The 20,595-nt window shown below is 46.8% G+C and overlaps 1 protein-coding gene across 13 annotated transcripts in view; it reads right to left on the bottom strand.

Annotated features, from left to right (window-relative positions):
- TRAK1 (trafficking kinesin protein 1) overlaps nt 1-20,595 on the bottom strand; it is a 106,774-nt gene that overhangs the window by 5,462 nt on the left and 80,717 nt on the right. For 5 of the 13 annotated variants that reach the window (XM_047770740.1, XM_047770687.1, XM_047770757.1 and 2 more), the window contains 5 exons: nt 19,004-19,080; nt 16,742-16,978; nt 15,176-15,492; nt 9,515-9,859; nt 489-591 (listed from right to left, as the gene is read on the bottom strand). In XM_047770740.1, the coding sequence (XP_047626696.1) occupies nt 489-591; nt 9,515-9,859; nt 15,176-15,492; nt 16,742-16,978; nt 19,004-19,080 (1,079 nt within the window). Of the gene's footprint in view, nt 1-488; nt 592-2,750; nt 2,822-9,346; nt 9,860-15,175; nt 15,493-16,741; nt 16,979-19,003; nt 19,081-20,595 lie in introns of those variants that run through there. The other 8 variants (XM_047770695.1, XM_047770767.1, XM_047770731.1 and 5 more) reach the window with 5 other exon arrangements.

Raw genomic sequence — 20,595 nt, 5'->3', positions numbered from 1 at the left:
GAAGTTTTGATTCCAAAAAAACAAAAAGATGGGACTCAGAACAGGTGACTGCAATCTTGCAAGATGCCTCTGCTGGCTAGAGCTGATTTTGTTTTGTGGTTGTTGCTTGTTGCTTATTTTTTGCTTTTCTTTTTTTTTGGGGGGGGGGGCGCATCCACGGCACATGGAGGTTCCCAGGCTGGGGGTCTATTCAGAGCTACAGCTGCTGGCCACAGCCACAGCCACAGCAACGCAGGATCCGAGCCGCGTCTGCCACCTACACCACAGCTCACGGCAATGCCAGACCCTTAACCCACTGAGTGAGGCCAGGGATTGAACACGCAACCTCATGGTTCCTAGTCGGATTTGTTTCTGCTGCATCACAACAGGAACTCCTAGAGCTGATTTTGAATGCGCTTCTCTACTTCAGCTTTCCTTGACATTAAGTCTCACAGGGATGCAACTCCCCCCTCACCCCACCTTGCCCACCCCCCGGGGGAGTCCCTTACCTTGGTGTGACCCGCGTGAGCTCGTCTGAAGGATGCAGGATGCGACAGGTGGTGAAGGTGAAGGTGGAGTTGGTCTGTGACATGCACTTCCCAGGGTGGTGAGCTAAATTGGGGGGAGGGGCAGGGAAGGAACAAAACATAGTCCTTGCATCCAAGTACACCCATGAGAGAAGTCCAAATCCCATATGGCCCTCGACAGATGCAAGAAGCGATGAGCTACCTTGTGAACTGGATCTGGGCGAGGAAGGTGAAAGGCAAATGTTCTGGATCGAAGGTGGTCCCTCAAAAATAACCACACTTTTGAGCACTGGTGTGCAGAGCATCGAATTCCAGCTTCCAACCCAATCCAGACAGGGTTTCCCCATCAGCGTTCTTTGGCCAGTAGTGGATCCAGTTTGAAGGGCTAATGGGCCCCTGGGGTTAAATTTGGGTTCCCTCCTCAGAGGTCCGAATCTGCTTCCGTCTTTTGTTGCTTTACATTTCTTTCCATTGGCAAACAGGTGCCAAACTCTGCCAAGGGGGGGAGGTGCGGGATGGAGAGAGGCACTTGCACCTGGAAACAGGGCAAGGCTCACAGGCTCCCTTTTCAGTTTACACGAAAAGGGGCTTGAGGAAGCTGGCTCCACTACTGCCTATCTGTGGTCGGCAGAAAGGGAGATGGGGCCTCAGCTGCCTCAGCAACAATGTGGCAGGGATCCCAGAGCCCAGGTTCTCTGCAGGGCTGAGGCTCCAAGGCCAGGGCTGGGCTGACACACAGCAGTGTGAGCAGCACCAGTCCCCCTGGGCTGCTTTCTTGCCATCTCCAGGATGTCTGGTTTCTAATGAAAACGAATCAGAACTGTCCTCAACTTATTCCCTTTGAAAGCCCTAAAGAGTTGTTAAGGCAGCTGAAGACTAGGATCTAGAGCAAAGTAAATCACAGAAGTGTTAGGACCATGCATCAGAGAGCTGGCAGATGATAAATAGGAAGAGAGTCTACAGGAGACATCATGATTGTAGAGGTCATCCTCATTCATAACTCAAATGTAAAAAAAGAAAAAAGTAAAAAAAAAAAAAAAGATGCTGCTCCCAAAAGCATGCACGGTGAGGTCCAGGATGGCCCCCTCTCCACCCACTCCACCCCTGCTGCAGCTCAGCCCCCAGAGACCTCCTGGGAGAAAACGGATATCAAAGGCCACGAGCACGCTGAAGATTCAGAAGGCTGGGAACTAGAATCTTCTAGCTCTTTGTGGCGAGTTTTCTCTTGGATTGGACAAAAAGGAAAAGGAAAACAAACCAGAAGAGATCCGTGCCCCAAACCTACAGATCCACACACAGGTGATAGTGTCTTTAAAAAAAAACAAAAACAAAAAAACCCTAGAAACCAGATGAAACAAACAAACAAAAAATATCAGAGAGACGCAAATTGAAGGCAGGCAGGACAGAACCAGAGCACAAAAAATGGTGGCGGTGACTCAGGAGCAATGTAAGACTTGTTTGCCCTGATTACTGTCATCTGACCCATCTCTCTGTGTCAAGGAAGGCTGCCGTGGGCCCTGGTATGGCAGCCAGAACCAGGGCCACAAGAGCAAACTGCCAGCCACAGGGAGCTCCAGGCAAAGCAGGAGGAGGGTCAAAAACGCATGTAAAAATAGCCTTTAGGCATCTTTGTTTCTCAACCAATAAAGGTCATAGTTTAGGAACTCAGATAACTAAAAACTGCTGCAAGCAAAACAAAAATGGAAGAAGCTATGAAGAAAAGGCAACCAACCAATCACGATTCTCTGACTGCAATAAAATCTAAAAACAAAAACAACAAAAAACCTGAGAAAAGCATCCCAAATAACAGGTGTGAAGGGTTATTTGCAAGGGAGGAAAGAAAAATGCAGGAAGTAGAAGTAATTAAGACAGAACAGGTGAAAGAGAGTTTTTTTTTTTTTTTTTAAATCAAAGGCAAGGCTGGATTTCAACTTAGAAGCATACCCCATTTAAACACAGGGCCAGAACATCAAATCAAAAGGTCGCACATGTTCACTTCCTCCTCCACCCCATTATGTACTGGATCTCCAATTGAAACAGGTAGTGTGAGATGGACATTTTAGAGACACAGTTGCATCAGCAGAAGCAAAACCCATCTTACGCAAATGGGTTTTGGGAATAGGAAAAGGCTGCTAAAATTCAGAGGTCATCATTCCCCAGAAGCAATGGACAGCTTTAGAAGACCAAAGAAGATCAACAAGTATCAAAAGTGCCAAAGCCAGAGGTTCAGCCCCTCTGAAATACCACTGGGACGCCTGGACCCGCCAGCTCTCCGAGTCACCACTGCCCGCCGGGCCGCTGCAGCATCTCCCTTCCTTGGGACACAACACAGAGAGAATGAGTCGCCCAAGGCTCCTTGTGCTGCCACAGAGCTGCCAGGGGCTGATTCCTACAGCTCTGTGTGCAGGAAGAGAGCACATTCCCAAAGCACGAGGCACCAGGAGTCTTCTGGGCAGGGAGCAGGGGCTCATTGAGGGCTCACTGCCACAGTCCCCACCACGGTTCACCTCGTGCTGCTCACCTGGGGCCTCCAAGGACTGTGTTTCTTGAATTCAGTGCTCTGACTTACTACTTAAATCCTCATTCTTTTTCTCAGTCTGACCGAAGGACAGCAGTGTGTATTTAACACTGACAAGCGTGTTCGTCAAGTATTTTATTTAAGAATGAACTTGTACTCCCCCCAACCCCTGATCCTTTATTATTTTTATTTGCTTCTCCCTCAGGTTCTTACTGTTCCAAAATCCTAATCTATCAAAGAGAACACTTAAATTTAATTACTTCTGGATTATTCAAGATCTGCTACATTGGTGAACTACATACAGTGTGCTATCTCGTAGATTTTTTTGTCCTGAAAATGAGCCAAGTGTAAGCACACATCCTTCAGCTAAGGTGGGGGCATCAGAGGGCTTTATATGGGGGAGAGTCACTCTGCTCACTTTCTCCGTGACTGACCCAGGTGCACTTGGTAAATTGTTCTAACTGGCTGTGCTCCCCTGGGGGTGTGTGGTACCTGATTCCAACTGGAAAATTGGGTGCTTGGGATCTGGCTCTGCAGCCAGTCATGGGGGAGTCCTGGGCCGGCTGCCAGTCTCCAGTGAGCAGGGGCTTCCTCCCTGGATGCCCCTGAAGATGGCGCTGGGGATTATCTGCATGTGTGCTCCGTAGGATAACTGCGGCTTAGCGGAAAGCTCCAGGGAAGATGGGCAGGAAAATCCACTGCTCTCCCCGCACCCCAAGGCTCCAAAGGTGAGAAGAGGAAAGGAACACGGTCAAGGCCAGACACACTGACGGGGACCTGCAGGATGACTGAGCTTTGCAGCCTGGCTGTCCACGTGATGAGATAGATCCGCATACACTACTCACGCATGTCACTCAATCTGAAGAGTGCCTCCCTTCCCCTATCCATGGGGAAGGCCAAGCAGGAGTGAGCTGGGGAGACCAGAAACGTTTCTCTCTAAAGGCCATTGTAGCACCCAGTCCTTAAAAGGACCCTCCCCTGAGCCTGTACAGCTGTCAGGGTGCAGCTGGGCCACCGAGCTCTAGCAGGTACTGTGACACCCTCCCCCCACCCAGGCTGCTTTCCCGGGAATCAAAGAGGACAGAGGAATGCTGGACATCCAAGCTATGTTTTTGCTCATAGAAGTAATTTACTAAAATATTTTTTTTTTTTAATTACAAAGATGACCCAAAATCTTGGAAAAAGGGTCTGTCTTTATGACACACTGAGAGCCCTCCATATTTTTTCTCATACATCATGGGAAGTGGTCACCTTGAGTAAAATAAAACAAAATGCCACTTGAACATGTCATGCGAAGCTGCTGTCACACAACTTGGATCTACTCTGCCATTTCTATAAACTCATTCACCAACACACACACACACACACACACACACACACACACCACACTGGGGAGGGGGGTGTATCTTTGCCTGTCAACTATATGCCCATTCATAAAAGCAAAAAACAATGATTTAGAATTCTTCCTAAAAAACTAAACTCTCGGGGCATAGAAAATGCTCTAAAGACTTTTTCTATCACTTCTGTGCATGAACTTCTCTCGAAAAAAAAGTTCTATGATGAGTTCATGTGGGAAAAGCTCATGATTAAAGTCATTTCAACAAGAGTTCTTCTTTGGGGGGTGGGGAACCAAGCGCTATTTCAGATACAGTAGTACAGCTTTTCTTTTTAAAACAATAAGATGAAAGTGATTTTTAAACTACACAGTGTTATAAGGACGTCTTTAAAGCCTTTAGTTCCAGGCCTGACATGGACCTGCAACTATTTTTCTCTGCTTCTTAAGTATTTCTTCAACACAGTCCTTGTCTGGTCCTGCAGCTCTAGGGACCTCTGAATCCCCTTTGCAGACATCCAGCCCATAGGCCTTTGGGAGGTTTCTGTTACAGAGAATGTGAACCATATCACAAGATCTTTTTTTCTGGTTTCTGCACAACTTATTTTTGGTTTCTGCAAAAACTTAAAAATGAAAAGTCTACTCATCCTACCATACTAAGCTGTCTACTCCGTTTCATCTAAAAAGTATACGAGTTACCAGAGGGACAATCTCATAGTTTTGCACAGAGAGAACAAGAAATTCCCTCAAGTGGCTGCAGGAGATAAAGGGATTTTTCAGAAGGCTGTTAAAATGTCAAAAAGGAAAAATGCAAAACAAATCTCTCTGGAGCCTTCAGATGTCAGCAAAGCTGGACCACATGCTCTCTGCCTTTCTCTCAGTCTTTCTGTGGCGACACCAGGAAGGGGCCTGGCTAAGCTGCATCAAGACCATCATCCAGTGTGATCCAGGAGCCAGCTCCAAAGTGCACTGCTCCTATGAGCCACTAGGCGGCGCAACCGGAAACCGTATCTGAGCCTCTACACCCACCCGCGTACTTCCTCAGGGGCCCTCGGAGTCTGAAGAGGGGGTGGAAAACGGGCGGAGTGCAGGCGCCCACTCAACAGTCCATGTCGTGCCCCTCGGAGTGTGAGAGGGCTCTCCTGTGGTTTTCAGAGGTGAGGTTCCATAGAGAAAGTGCTTCCAGCAAGCGGGCTGGTTCTGGAAATTTTAAGCAGGGTTGACTCCAAGCTGTCTTGAAGAAGTCAGTTATCTGGTTCTTCATTTATTTTTCCACTTTGGGCTGCAGTTGGCCTGTTCCGGTTTAATATATATTTTGATGCAAGAGCACAGGGATTCCTCACCACCTCCTAATACAGGGGAGTAGGAGCAGACCCCTGCTCTGTCCATAGTGAGCCAACTCCTGTAACTGCTGCACACCAGGGCTGGCTTGAAAAGTCTCACAGAGTGGGAACTCATTGTCAACTCTCTTTGTGGGGACCAGAAGGAAACCTTCTCAGACCCGAGGGTCTCTGAATAGAAGGTGCCAGATTTTTCCTTCCAGATCCGTCAGGTCCTACAGCCAATGTTTCCTCACAAGCTCACCTGAGTCCTGCTTCTGCAGCGGGGCTGGCAGTGCAGCAGGATGCCCGTGGTGGGAGGTGGGGGGAGAGGGGGGTAAGGGGCTGTGCTTACTCCGGTCCTGAAAGAAGCTGGAGTAATCCTCAGCTCCTGAGCTTTCCCTCTGCCTCCTTTCATCCACCAGATGCTCCCTTCCCTTCAAGTAACTGCTCCTGAACCGAACCTAGCTAGACCCATGTATCAAAGAAAGCTACAAAAGAAGCTAGCTCTTGGCTTTTGCCTCTGGGGACCCATGTGCTGCAGCATCAGAGATTTTCAAGGGCACTGCTGACCAAATGTGATTTTTGCCTTCAACACTTACTTTAGGATCTTAGCCCTAAATATGACACAGCTTCCCTGTAGGACCACTGTCAGAAAGGCTGCCATGATTTGTAGACTATTTTAGGAGATTTTTCTTACTGGAAATGGTCTCCATTTGCATGAGTATTAAACTGACTTTTGCTTTTTTCTATGTTGCTTTAATCCTGCCTCTGCCTGCCCTTTAAGAATTAAGGTACAACTATAAATGTAATAAAATTCGTTGAATAATTTAAAAAAACCTCTTTTTGGCTGGCCTTTTAAACTCAAAAAAAAAAAAAAGAATTAAGGCAATAATAACTGAGATAATTCAACTGGACTGTCCATCCAGTCAACCATCTACCAGCATAACTGTGTGACTTTAAAAAAAAGCTGATCTTAATCCTTCACCACATGCAGGCTCTTCTCTACACATGAAATACCTAATATTCAGAACACTGGTAGTATGAGATTATATCTATTTCTGATAAAAGTGTACTTTCTATATGAATTAAAACATAATAGTCACTGAAATAAAGTAAAACTATAATCTAAAAATTGTTTTAAATAATCCACTTTAATCATCTAAATTATTTACAAATAGAACAACAAGGATTCATCCTTCTTAAAGACATGGGATTATAAAAATCAAATGATGATAACAATAATACATTAAATATACTAATAAATTTTTTCAGTACTCAAAATTTTTTGTCCATGAGAGATCAGGCTCTAGACAAAGTGCCTAATATACAAATTTTCCCAATTTCTTTTCATAAGACCAGTTTTTTTTTTTTTAAAAAAAAAGGTTAATCACCTTCTGTTTTCAAAGTTTCTCCCAACTACGTTTTCCCAGGCACATGGCAGCTCCTGGAATTGTGCTGTTTGGCACCAGGAAAGAACAGACCAAGGCAGGGATAAGGCCATCCCAAGACAGAGGATGCCCCAGGCCTTCCCACTGAAGCCTCTCTGTCTTCCTGTGACTCCAAGATTGTGTGCATAGTGCCACTCGGGGCCTCTGAGATGTTTTATGTAGAGTGATGTGCTTCTCACATTCCAAGACTCAAAATGGCCCTGTCATTCCACATAGAGGGAAAACAGAGCCAAGTCACTGCTCGTGCCTTTCCCTCCTGTGTTGAACTTTTAATAAGTTCTACCCAGAAAACAAGCTTAAAAGAATCCAGGTCTAGTTGATCAGACCTTCCCTAAATTACCTTTAGCAATCCCTAACATTCTTTTTTTCTTCCTTCCTTTCTTTTATTTTTATTTTTTATTTTATTTTATTTTATTTTATTTTATTTTGCTTTTCAAGGCTGCACCCACAGCATATAGAAGAGCCCTGGCTAGGGGCTGAATCAGAGCTACAGCTGCCAGACACAGCCACAGCAACTTGGGATCTGAGCCGTGTTTGTGACCTACACCACGGCTTATGGCAACACCAGATCCTTAACCCACTGAGTGAGGCCAGGCATTGAACCCGAATTCTCATGGATACTAGTCAGGCTTATTACTGCTAAGCCACAATGGGAACTTCCTATATCCATTCTTTTTGGTTATGCAGTTCCAGCATGACCCCTCCACAGTACGTTTGTGTGCCTCTCCTCAAAGTTGTTGGAATGGACTTGCTACAGGTTTGAGTAAAGAGAGAAGTGACAGATAACGCCTTTTTGTGTTGTAAGGAAAGTGATTGGGACTTAGCTCCTTGTATCTGGTACCCTCACTCCCTCTGTCCTCAGAGAGATGGTCTTAGCTGACTTGATAAGCTTTATTCCTTCTCTACAACTTCTCAGAGAAGAACCTAATGGTGCTTCTTTAAATTTACAGGATTCACCTTCTATTCCACCTGTAGGGCTGCAGGGAAGGGTCACCACACTCAATACAATGCCTGCCCCTTTGGCTATAACATCAGCAGATGTGGTGTCTTCTGGAAGCACACCAGTGCTGATGACAAAGACAGGTAACAATGCTAAAGCTGGTTTCCTTTTCTTAAGTGAGAAGATCCTAAAGAATAAGGATTTTCATTCCCTTGCAAGCTTAACCTGGTAACTTAATAGCTAAAAAATAAAAATAAACCATAAATAAACCTAGGAGCTAAATAATCCTTTTTACATGATGATACCTCTAAAGTTCATTCGAAGCAAAAAGTCCCTTGGCCACAGGTGTGTGAACTTAGCCAGGGGAGGGGAGATACCACCGTGAACCTCAGCTCTCCCCTGCCCTGTACTTTGTGGGGAGTGTTGGGCCTTTCATGAATGAAAATTACCAGCCACAAAGATAAACGTCCTCTCCTCAAACCAGGTGACTTGAGAATGTCATGAAGATGATGACACTGAGTTAATTCATCTTTTTCTGGGTCTCTCCCCTCAGCCCAAGCAACCAGGAGGTCCAGGAAGTCTGGGATACACAGTAAAACCACATGACCCTGTGATCCCAGGGCCCTGATCACAAAGCTTTTCGTCTCAGAGATGCCTAGGATGTGTGAGTAATTCTGCAAACTCATGGTCCTGTATTTACTATGGGGAGGAGGTAGGTGCACAGAGATCTGTCAAGGCTCTTTCCAGATTCATCTAGAGTTCTCTAAAAGAGCTGACCGACATCCTCTGAGGGCTTGTTGGATTAAGGAACATTGCTAAAACACTTTTAAAAAATCCATTTCGAACACATGTATAAGCTGGAGCGAAAACTCATATGCCTTCACTGCAGTTAGGAAAGGGAACAGGCTGATGTATGATGTGTTGTCTGAAATCCCAAACCCTTTCTGGGCTTCTTCCAATTTTAATGCATTGTGTAGGTAACAGATTCTGCCTTTCACCTTCTGAACAATCCGGCACTCATAAAACTGCCCAAGTTGGCTCAGCTCAGTTTGGAAGCCACCAGGGGACTCGAGAAGCTGCCTGTTAGACATGGCGAGGGACCCAGACCAGGAACGGGGAGCTGATGTTCTGGGGGCAATGTGTGTGTGTGAGGGAGTAATAACCCACGTCTTTTTAGCAGCCTTTCCTGCTCCCCTTCGAGAGCCCGCTGGGCCATGCACCTCCAAATGGGCAGGGAGCCAGACCTACTTGTTACAAAAGGAGGCATCTGACTCTATTAAAAAACAGACCCGCACGATGGGAATGCTTCATCATCACCCACACAGACGAGCGGAAGCTACAGACAGAGAGGCACTACGGATGGTGCTCGGAACAGAGGTGAGAATGGCCCGGAACTCTGCCTCCGGGAGAGGCGCCAGGTTTACAGGACTGATCGCGGTGCCCTCACCAGACCCCTCCTCCTCCTCCTCCTTCTCGGCCGCTGGCGGCTCCTGCATCTCCTCTGGGGAAGCCTGAGGCCGGCTCGGGTAACTTCTGCTGCCTGAGACAGTCACGCGTGCTCGGGACCTCTCACCTGAGGTCTCTGGGTGCTGAACTGGCGTGGAGGTAGCTAGGCCCGGGAGGGAAATGTGGTCACCTGTGTCGTCTTCCTCAAAGTCGTTAAGGCAGTACACTTCGTCCAGGTCAACGTCCAGAGTCCGGAAGCCCTTGGTGACCACACCGGGCCGGGGGTCCAGGATGCCCCCAAGGTGAGGCTGAGCCAGCTGCTGCCAGTGGTGAAGGGTGGCAGAACCTTGTGGAAGAAAGGGCAGAGGGGGTGACAGGGAGAAGAGAGGGTTAGGACGGGAGTCTAAGCCCATGGCTGTTCACCTCCCTCCAGTGTGGAGTGGGAGCCCCGAGGGCCCGGGGCACCGCAGGTGGGCTCAGGTAGGGCCACCCACACAGCTGCCCTTGCTTGCTAATCCCCCTTCCATGCCCGCAAGGGGTGTCAATGTAAGGCCAACAATCAATTTTTTTAAAAAAAGAGAAAATTAACGTCATCCTATGTTTGGTGACAAACTATTTTAATCAACTGATGTTAATCCCCAAATCCAACGCAGGATCACTTTAGAACAGAAGAGGAAAAAATACGAGATGCAAGCACAGAAGAGGGGCGGGGGGTGGCAGGCGGTGGATATGTACAGATTCTATGCCAAGTACACACTGCTAGGAACAGGGAAGACACAGCTGAAGCAGCATAAGATGATGTTAAACCATCTCTAGGACCCACAACAAGAAGAGCAAAAAGAAATTAAAGTAGCACATACATAAGTAAGTGGTAGGCATGGCCTCACCTTCACCTAGGTTTTCTGTATCCTGGCAGCAACCTTGACAGGCTGCAGGTTTGGGGAGTGGGAATTGGCTTAAAGAGATGTGATTTAAGAACACATAAGTCCACACAGAGGTCAGAAGCAGAGGAACCCATCTCCTCGGTGACACTAGGCCCCAGGACTCAAATGTCACCGTACAAGGTCTGTAATAAGACCACAGTGTGTCTCTGAGGATGTGTATCAGGTGCTCATCAAGAGATGCGTTCCAAGACCAAGACTGCTTAGGAAACATGGGCCAAGAAGTGTATTCAGTGAGGAACAACATCTCAGAACCTTTAGCAGATTGCTCTGTACCAGGATTCTGCCCACTCCACCTGCCAGAGCAACCCTTTTCCTCTTGGGACACTTATTACTGCTCCCACGGCCATGGTATTGGGGGTACCTGGTCCATGAGGCTGGGCGTTCTATCCCAATTCCACAGATGAAGAAGCTAGCCACACGAACAGCAGTCCACACTCAAAAGACAGACTTTGAGAGTGGTTCCCAGCCATGAAAAATTTCCTGCCCAACTGGCCTCCCAGACTGTCACTGCTGGTTTCCAGAGGGTGTCCTCTGAGGGGAGGACAAGAATCCCTGTGGGCTATCAGGCTGTCCTGGGGGACATCCGAAAAGGGAACCAGGGATGCCAGGAGCCAGCAGCTCAGGAGTCAGGATGAAAGAGAAGGGAAAGGCAGTGGAGCGGTGGGGCCAGGAAGTGAGCCCAGAATGTGATTGAGTTCCCTGACCCTCCTCTCAGTGAGGGTACCGCCTCCACAGCACAGCTGAGAAGAAACTTCTCACGGGACAGCTTCCGCTTAAAAAGGATTTTGTAAATAGGCAATTTCGAATCCATGTAAAAGAGAAAAAACTTTGGGGTCTATCCCAGTTTGTACTGAAGGGTCACAAGTACAATAGCAACCCACTTAACCTGACTCTACTGAATGTAAATAGAAAATATTCCTAATGCAAAAAAAAAAAGATGAGAAGTGCAGATAATGAAAGAGGGCATCACATACTTGTTCTCCCACTGGGTGGGAAGATACACTCGGAGCCGTGGTTCTCAACCAGAGATGATCTGACGCTGGGTAACGCCTGGAGACATTTTTGGTTGTGGAGGGAGAGGGAGGCTAATGGCATCTAGTGGGCAGAACCTGGGATGCTGAGATACATCTTGTAATACCCAGCACAGCCCCACCACAAAGAACTATCTACCCCAAGTGTCAACAGGGCCAAGACCAAGGAACCCTGATCCAGAGCTGCTCTGGTTCTTAATTCATAGATCCTTTGAGACCCCGAAAGAGTTGTGAACTCTCTCCCTAAAGGAGCTCTCATGCAATTGGGGCCGGGCGTCACTGGCCAGGGCTCTGCAGACATGTCCAAACCAGTTCCCGGGGTCCTGAGTCCCAGGTACCACAGCACTATTTTTAAAAATGCTACTCTGTATGGAAATGGGCCTGCAGGGCAGCTTGTTAACCTGTATCACCTTCACTCACTCCTCAAAACTGCCCCACCGGATAAGTATTATTACTCCTATCTCACAGAAAGAGATTCACTGAAGTTACCTAACTTCCAAAGTCGATGTAGCAGAAGCAGAGTTCCATGCTAAAGGCCCAGTGCTCTCCTTAACTTCACACTGTCTACCACCCCACATCACAGGTCTGAAAACAAGCAAGGCCATCAGCATCCCTTGCAGGAACCTGGACTTAGAATATGGAAGAATAAATGCTGGGCAGTGAGATTTTCCTGGGGGTGTCCAGAGCTCTCCAGGAGATGCACACATTCCCACCCCTGGGGACTCGCAGGCATAATCACCAGGACCAGGCAGGCAAAGAGAGGTGCTTTCATGCTTCTAGCTGACCCGGAGATGGTCAATGGAGCAGGGCGTGGACGGCACAGAAAATGCAATTGTGGTCATGGTCCCTTTCCTTCTGTTTGCTGTCCTTCTATACCCCACCGTTCTAAGTAAAAAGTTTTCATCACCAAAGAAGAAGAAAACTAAGTCTATTTATGTCAGCAGAGCACCCTGGTCCTTTTAGCACTAAACCTGCTGGATAATGTACAGTTTAGAAGTGTATACTTTCCCCCAATTACATATTCATTTATTTGGAAATACTATTTGGTTATAATTGATCAGAAAGGAAGAGAAAAATACAGGGGGGGAAATATTGCCCAATTCATCTTTTTAATGAAGATATATCTCATTCCCGTTTGAATGTTTATTCTCCCCCTGCTTAAAAGGTATGATGAAGAGACAAGAGTGCTAGCATCTTAAACATCTAGCCCAGCTATTTTGGCTGACACCAGTGAGCAGATAGCAAGATTAATTAAATAGGGAAGGAAGACACAGATGGAAGACACAGATTGGCTATCTGCTATGAACCCAGTCAACTTTCTCCAGGGGCTTCACCCCAGGTATATTTACCTGGGCCATTGGAGAGCACAAAAATCCTATCAGCTTCTTAGTGGACCAATGGAAAAGTATGTTTTAAGAACATGGCCCCAGCACAATGCTGGTCCAGGTCTCAACACTGGTAAGGCTGCCCTTTTTACCTGAGTTACTAGAATAGGGGCAAGGTCAAGGAGCCTCTGTTTTAATAAACATCTGTTAGGTGCTGAGCTTAATACAAAATACATCATCACATTTACTCCTTGCCACAATCTCATGTGGCAGATGTGAGCCCTATTTCACAATAAGGGAAACAGGCCTCAAAAAGGTGAGGTAACTTATCCAGTACCACAGTTAGAGCTGTCCTGAACCCAGCATCAGGCAGACTTCCACGTCAGCACTCTACCAGATCAAATTAAATGTAGTAATATAAAAAAGTAATTGTGGATGAGAGAAAGAAGGAAATATTGGTTGTATTTTAAATAGCTAAGAAGTCAGAGAACTACAAAATGGAGCCAAAGTGATAGATCTCTATCATGAGGATGCCTTACAGGCCATAGTGATGAGACAAGACTTTTTTTTCCCTTTGGCCAAGCTTAGGTATGCAGAAGTTCCCAGGCCAGGGATTGAACCCATGCCACAGAAGGAACCCAAGCCACTGCAGTGGCAACACCAGATCTTCAACCCACTGAGCCACACGAGACATGACTTTTTAATGGTAGTGGCATAAGTTCCTGGTAAGCAGGGTACTGCAGACGAAATTTATTTTGCAAATCTAATAGGATTTCCTCTTGCTCTATTAATTTATCACAATAATACTGCTAAGTCACCAGATTAAAAGAGAAAAAGATGAATTGGTCAAAATAATAAAAAAAATCTCTTCCTACAATATTTTGAAAAATGAATCTAAGAACATATTCTTAGATGATCTAATGAAACACAAAGTAAAATATAGAAAGCAGACAAGATAGAGATGCTAAATTCTAATGACCTTACAGAGACAAAGGAGAAAAAAAGAAAAGAAAGGCAAAAAGTAAAATTGCAGAAATGGAAGATTTTATTGAAAGAAAAACAGACATAATTGTGGATCAGAAAACAATCACCAAGCTTACAACTGAATAAACAATTAAAGAAAGAATGAGCCATCCCTTTTCTGAAATCTAAGAAGTACCTAAATTATACAATTAAAAAGTAATCATGAAAAAAGGTCCACCTTCTTCCTTCCTTTGGAGAATATGGCACCCAGCATTTCTTGGGTCTTTAACAAATACAGACTCATCTTACAGTACACATCCTAACACGGATACTGCCCCCCCAGAATTGAAACCTGGTTATTTTGGGGGAATAACTGGACTCTTTTTAGGCACAGATACACATACAATACATAAGCAGTGTATCTGTTGGCATTAAATTTTCTGGGAGGAGGGATTAGGAATTAATGTCTAAAATGGCTTCTAAAAGGAGCCAAAAAAAAAAAAAAGTTGAGAAATACTGCCTTGTAGAATTTCTGATTTGGCTTTGCCTTAGATATGTAATACAGAATTCTGAAATACTTTTTAAACGCTCACGGATTTCCAAACTATAGGAAGAAAAAAAATGAAAATTACAAAAACTTGGAGGCTCTCGTTAGAGTGGTGGTAAATGAAAGACATTTTATAATGTCTAAAGCCAGAAGAAAGAAAGAAAAAAGCTGAGTCTTTCCAGAGTTTAATCACATACGGTGTCCCTGAATACTAAAAGCTGAAAAATTGCCCTTGGTAAAGGTAAGCTTAAGGAGGTACACACCTCACTTTCCTCCAGAGCCACCCCCTTCCTGGCCCTGAAACTGTGTAGGTCTAGAAGTCTTGCTCAGAACACACTGCAGTGAAAAAAGCCACACCCTCTTTACTTGAAGATCAACGCAGAGCTTGTGCATCAACAAATAGAAAACCATTTTCCGTGGTGATGGAAAAACAACATTATTTGCTTTGCACCCCTTCCTCCCAGTCACCGACATTTCTGAAACGTCAAAGCATTAATTCTCTACACTTAGATCCCCAGGCACGACCTAATTATCTTCAGGGGACGTTAGGAGCGCCTCTGCCTTCCCAAAAGATTTGTTCTAAATGCACTAGGAAACCGACGCCAACACATTTTCTTTTCTTTGGCTTAGTTGACGAAGGTTAGTCCCAGCTGCCGTAAGTACATTTCCAAACCTGCACCGGGAGGGGTGGAGGTCCGGGCGCTCAGAGGAACTCAAACCAGCAGCGCGGGTGGCTATCTCGGAAGAAAAAGGAGTAGGCGTTACAGAGGTTGCCCGTTTTCCGGTGGTGGATCAGGGACCACAGGGAGTCGCTGAGGAGGGCAGAGAGGGGTCGAGGACCCCTGTGATCACCTTCCAGCGGCTTGACGATCTGCAGCTTCTCGGGCAGGTAGGAGCGGCTGCTGAATGACATGCCAGAGAAGCCGGTGAACTCGGAGAACCGCGAGTGGGTGCCGAGGGACATGATGCTCTCGGTGGGCGTCAGGGAGCCGCTGAGCAGCTCGCCCTTCTCCGCCAGCTCCCTGAGCTTCCGCTCCTGCTCCTCCTCGAAGAACCTCCTCTCCGAGAGGTAGTTCTCCCGGCGGAGGGACAGCCTTCGCAGCGCCGTCTCCAGATCGTGGGACCCTGGCGTTCCTGGCGTGCCTGGCTTCTTACTCCGCTCCTCGTTTCTGGAAGGAGGAAAAACAGGGGGTGAGCTCGGAGCAGCCACCAGGGGGCGCCAGACAACTACGGCCTCGCCGCCTAAGGGACATGGCTCTTAAGGAAACCAAGGGAAGCCGCTGACACTTAGGCAAAAATGGGGAAACGAATGCCTGCCCAGAAGAACAATTCTCTTTTGGGCTTTTTTTTTCTTTTTTCTCTTTTTCAGGGAGGAGAGGAGAGAGTACTAAGCTGGAAGGAAAATTTGCACACACTACATAAAATCCAGCCTTTACAAACATTTCCCTCACGATGACTTAGGAAGAAACCTCGTTCAGGCTGCAGGTCCTGGTTAACAGGAGGACAGCTGGCTCAAGGGATGAACCTCTTTCCTCTTGATTTTAAGGAGCTGAGATCTCAGAAAGAGTTCTGCTCCGAACTAGTGGTTACCAGTGGAGAGAGGGAAGGGGGAGGGGGAGCATCGGGGGAGGGGATCAAGAGGTTAAAAACTATTAGATATAAAATAAGCTAAACGGTATATTGTACAACACTGGGAATATAACCAATATTTTATAATATCTATAAATGGAGGTATAACCTTTAAAAAATTACGAACCACTATACTGTACACTTGTAACCTATGTAATATTGTACAACAACTATAATTCAATAAAAATGATAATAAAGTCCAACCCCTCCTCCCCAAGTTCTGATCAGGTAGTTTCCAACTGTCTGACCCCTTGGTCAGAAAAACCAATTTTGTTAAGTCATAGGAAAAGGATGGACAATAGGGTGGAGTTGGGGAAACTGCAGGGCTTCAGGACGAAAAGGGACAGACTACTGTTGAGGAGGATCCACCCCCCCAATGCACAGTGTGATGACAGGCACCTGCCAGGCACCCTCCACCCCACCTTCTGAAACAAATCAGATTCTGGTCATGAGACAGAGCCTGAGTGCTCCTCAGCGTTTCAGAATCTGAGCTACAAATGTCTCGTCTGTAGCCTAACAGATAAAGCTTAACAGAAAAACATATTCATTTATCCTCCCCTCCAGCGATTTACAGAAAAGCTGACATCCTGTTTTACTCTTTGCTGTGGTTAACACAGCAGTATCAAGGATAAGCATAAGCTCAGCAGGCTGGGACAACAGATTTGAGAACTGAAAGGGCTACACTTCTCAGGTGACTCTTATCAGCTTCCCTCGCCTCATTACTGAAGCTGTGCTCAATCCCCCTACCTGTCCCCACAACAGAAAGATAAAAGCCTTTGGCTGGCTCACCCCAGGTCAGCTGACTCTGCTTCCAGGATGATGCTGTTGGTCTTGTTGTCCAGAACGACGTTGCCGACATCACTGCCGTAGAAGCTGGACCGGGGAGTGCTGACACAGCTAGACAGGAGGGAGTTCATGGCCGAGGACTGGTTGGAGCCGGGGATGTTCATAGGGGATGGGGTAAGAGACCTCTGCTTGACGACCTGATTGATGTTTCTCACGGTCTCAAAGACTCGCTTCTGATGACTGGGGAGAATATACAACATCATCCATGACTAAGCAGATACCAGAATGACCTTGGAGTTCAACCCTCCAAACACTATCCACTGAAGAGCCAGTTGGCAGCTGGCCCGCCATGACCCCCAAGCAACCCACCAGCTGTGCCTTCCGTGTGTTTCTTAGGGTGTTGGTTAGAATTCAAGAGATGCAACACCCACAGAATTCAGGGCTCTCTGACATGGTTGTGTCCTGAAAGTGATGCTCGCAAGAATAATGCTGTGTCCTACTTCCCTTAAATTTGACCTACAAATAAAGATATATAATAGTAACTTTTGTCTCCCACCTAGTTTTCTTCTCTCATGATAACCTCTAGAGTGCAAATTCTGGGAGGGCAGGGTCCACTGCTCAGCCTATAACTGGGCTCAATAAGTTTTTGTAGGATGAGTCTTTGTTGACCATTCATATATATACTAAAAAAGTAAAACTTAGTCTTAAGCTTCTATATGAGATGATAAACATCAGATTAGTCTTTTTGTTTTTATTTACTTATTTTATTTTATTTTTTGTCTTTTTAGGGTCACACTCTTGGCATATGGAGGTTCCCAGGCTAGGGGTTGAATTGGAACTGTAGCCACCGGCCTATACCACAGCCATAGAAACACCAGATCTGAGCTGCGTCTGTGACCTACACCACAGCTCATGGCAATGCCAGATCCATAACCCACTGAGTGAGGCCAGGGATCAAACCTGTGTCCTCATGGGCATAGTCAAGATTCATCTCCAGGAGTTCCCATCATGGCGCAGTGAAAATGAATCTGAGTAGGAACCATGAGGTTGCGGTTCGATACCTGTCCTAGCTCAGTGGGTTAAGGATCCAGCATTGCCATGAGCTGTGGTATAGATTGCAGATGCAGTTCGGATCCCCTGTTGCTGTGGCTGTGGTGTAGGCCAGCAGCCATAGCTCTGGTTAGACCCCTAGCCTGGGAACCTCCATATGCCAAGGGTGCAGTCCTAAAAAAGCAAAACAAACAAACAAACAAAAAAACACAAAAATTCGTTTCCGCTGAGCCATGACGGGAACTCCTAGTGTTCTAGTTTTTGAAAGAAACCTCTAAGAGCAGAGCCACACTTTGAGGCTCATTTGTTCCCTTTTAAGAAGAAGGCAAGTGTGTTATAGAAAGTGGCTTTGGAGTTCCTGTTGTGGCGCAGTGGTTAACGAATCCGACTAGGAACCATGAGGTTGAGGGTTTGATCCCTGGCCTTGCTCAGTGGGTTAAGGATCCTTGAGCTGTGGTGTAGGTTGCAGACGTGGCTTGGATACCACGTTGCTGTGGCCCTGGTATAGGCCGGTGGCTGCAACTCCAATTAGACTCCTAGCCTGGGAACCTCCATATGCCGAGGGAGTGGCCCTAGGAAACTCAAAAAAATAAAAAAAAAAAAGAAAAAAAATAGAGAAAGAGAAAGTGGCTGCTTCTTTCTGGGAGGCAAGGGGCTTCCCATAAGCATCGAGGCTCAGGGATACCAGTTGCTCCCATGATCCTGTTTAAGTTCTGTCTATGGGGTTCCCATACAGAAAAAGCTTTATGAAATCACACCACAGGTTCCTTACACCTCCAAGCAGACCAAGTGCAAGGTTTCAAGTTAGGAAGAGAGATGGTACGGGCCTATATCCCTAAACATATCCAGAAGGATAATGGAAGCCTTGCTTACTCCTCTCCATGAGCGCTCTGTACTTCTCTTTTTCTAACAAGAAAAATTACATTTCTTAAAAGTAATATTTTCCACTGCAAAGAAATACAAATCAATGGTAGTGTCAAGATGAAGTTTGTGTGAAGAGTGATGGGAACAACATCTGTCCTTCCCTAACTTTCTGCAAGTTCACAATCAATCTATCTTTAAAACCCAACCAGAGGAGCTGGGGGGGTGGAGGGAGGGGGGTTCAGCTGCCCTCCCTAATTTCCCTTAATTTGAACCGTGTGCCAAAGAACCACAGTGATCACTGTCGGCGTCTGGGGCCCACCCCACAGTCTCTGGGGGGACCAAGGGCCGTACGCGATATCTGGCGACTCGGGCTCTTCCAGCTGCAGCTCCTTGCGCATGGTTCCCTCGATCTCTGCTGCCAAGGAGTCCTGGGAAAAGCCGGGAGACACACATCGAGTGAGCAGCAATTCAAGGGAGCTCTGTTTCTAGAAAAGGCAGGCAGCTAGGCTGACCAAAAGGGTAAACTGAGGCCTCAAAAGCCACAGACTTCCCACTTCTCAAGGGTGACAGCATTCATCACTGGCAGAAACCCTGGCTGAGCAATCTCCATGGCAAAACTCTACTACATTCCTTGGGCCAAACCATGGAGATGTGATGGTGACTATGGGAGAGGTGGAAAGCTGGGGGCAGGGGCGGGGAGGGGAGGAGGACCTGAGTGGTGGGCACTGTCACCTGGGCCTCTGCTCTTGGGACTCCTGGCCTCCTGCAGGGAAAGCTCCTGCCCCACCAACAATCCATGGCCCACCCACCTTTAGACCGGCTCACATCTCATTTCCACCAGGAATTCGTCATCGCCTCCCCAAAGAAACACTCAGCATGTTAAGACCCTGCCAGTTCTCTCAAAAGTCCACTTGTGTCTTTCTCTAGCCAGGTCATGAATGTTGTGGGTCTGGGGAAGACCAGTCACGAGGGGACTTCTCACCTCCTGGATGGGCTGAGCCCCAAGCTGAGATTCAACAATGCAGGGCCTGCTGTGAACCCCACTCCTCCCCAGGGGAGGTGGAGCTTGACAAACAAGCCCTCACACTCACACATGAGTGTGCACAAAAGCTTAATCTGTGCTAACCAACAGAACTTCCTATGAGGACAGGAATGTTCTCTTTCTGCACCATCTGGTTCAGGAGCCACTGGCCACAGGTGGCTATTTAGCACTTGAAATGTGATCAGTGTGACTGAAGAACTGAATTCTCAATCGCACTCTTTTTTTGGGGGGGGCTGCACTTGTGGCATATATTAGTCTCTGGGCTAGGGGTCAAATCGGAGCTGCAGTTGCCTGCTTGCCTAAGGCACAGCCACAGCAACGCCAGATCTGAGCCATATCCATCTGCAACCTACACCGCAGCTCACGGCAACACCAGATCCTTAACCCACTGAGTGAGGCCAGGGATCAAACCCACATCCTCATGGATACTAGTTGGGTTCCTAACCCAATGAGCCACAATGGGAACTCCTCAACTGCATTCATTTTAACTGATGTAAATTTATATAGCCATTGTGGGCAGTGACTTCCCAGCTGACGCTGTGGGCACCCCAGGGTGTCCATTTCCAGGGCCCCACCATCCTCTGGTGTTACTCCTGTCTGGAAGCTAAAATTAAGTGGAGAAACCAGTCAGGAGCCTGGAGGAAGCTTGATCATTAACAGGTTAGTGGGTTTTTGTTCAATTCCTATTCACAAACATGCGATTTCATTTAGTGATTACTGCATAACCCTGCAGTAAAGGGCTTCCCGAAGTGAGCCTGACATTTTAGGCCAGTTTATTTTTCTTAGTACTGTTTACATTCTGAGTTCTGCATGAGGAAAGGAACGCCATACCACCTAAGATAAACAAGATACCAAACTACAGTGACACTGCCATGCTGGGAGAAAAGTCACAACCAGGATC

Source organism: Phacochoerus africanus, chromosome 1 (genome assembly GCF_016906955.1).
Source record: "Phacochoerus africanus isolate WHEZ1 chromosome 1, ROS_Pafr_v1, whole genome shotgun sequence".
NCBI lineage: Eukaryota > Metazoa > Chordata > Mammalia > Artiodactyla > Suidae > Phacochoerus > Phacochoerus africanus.
This window is presented reverse-complemented; position numbering and strand designations above follow the sequence as displayed.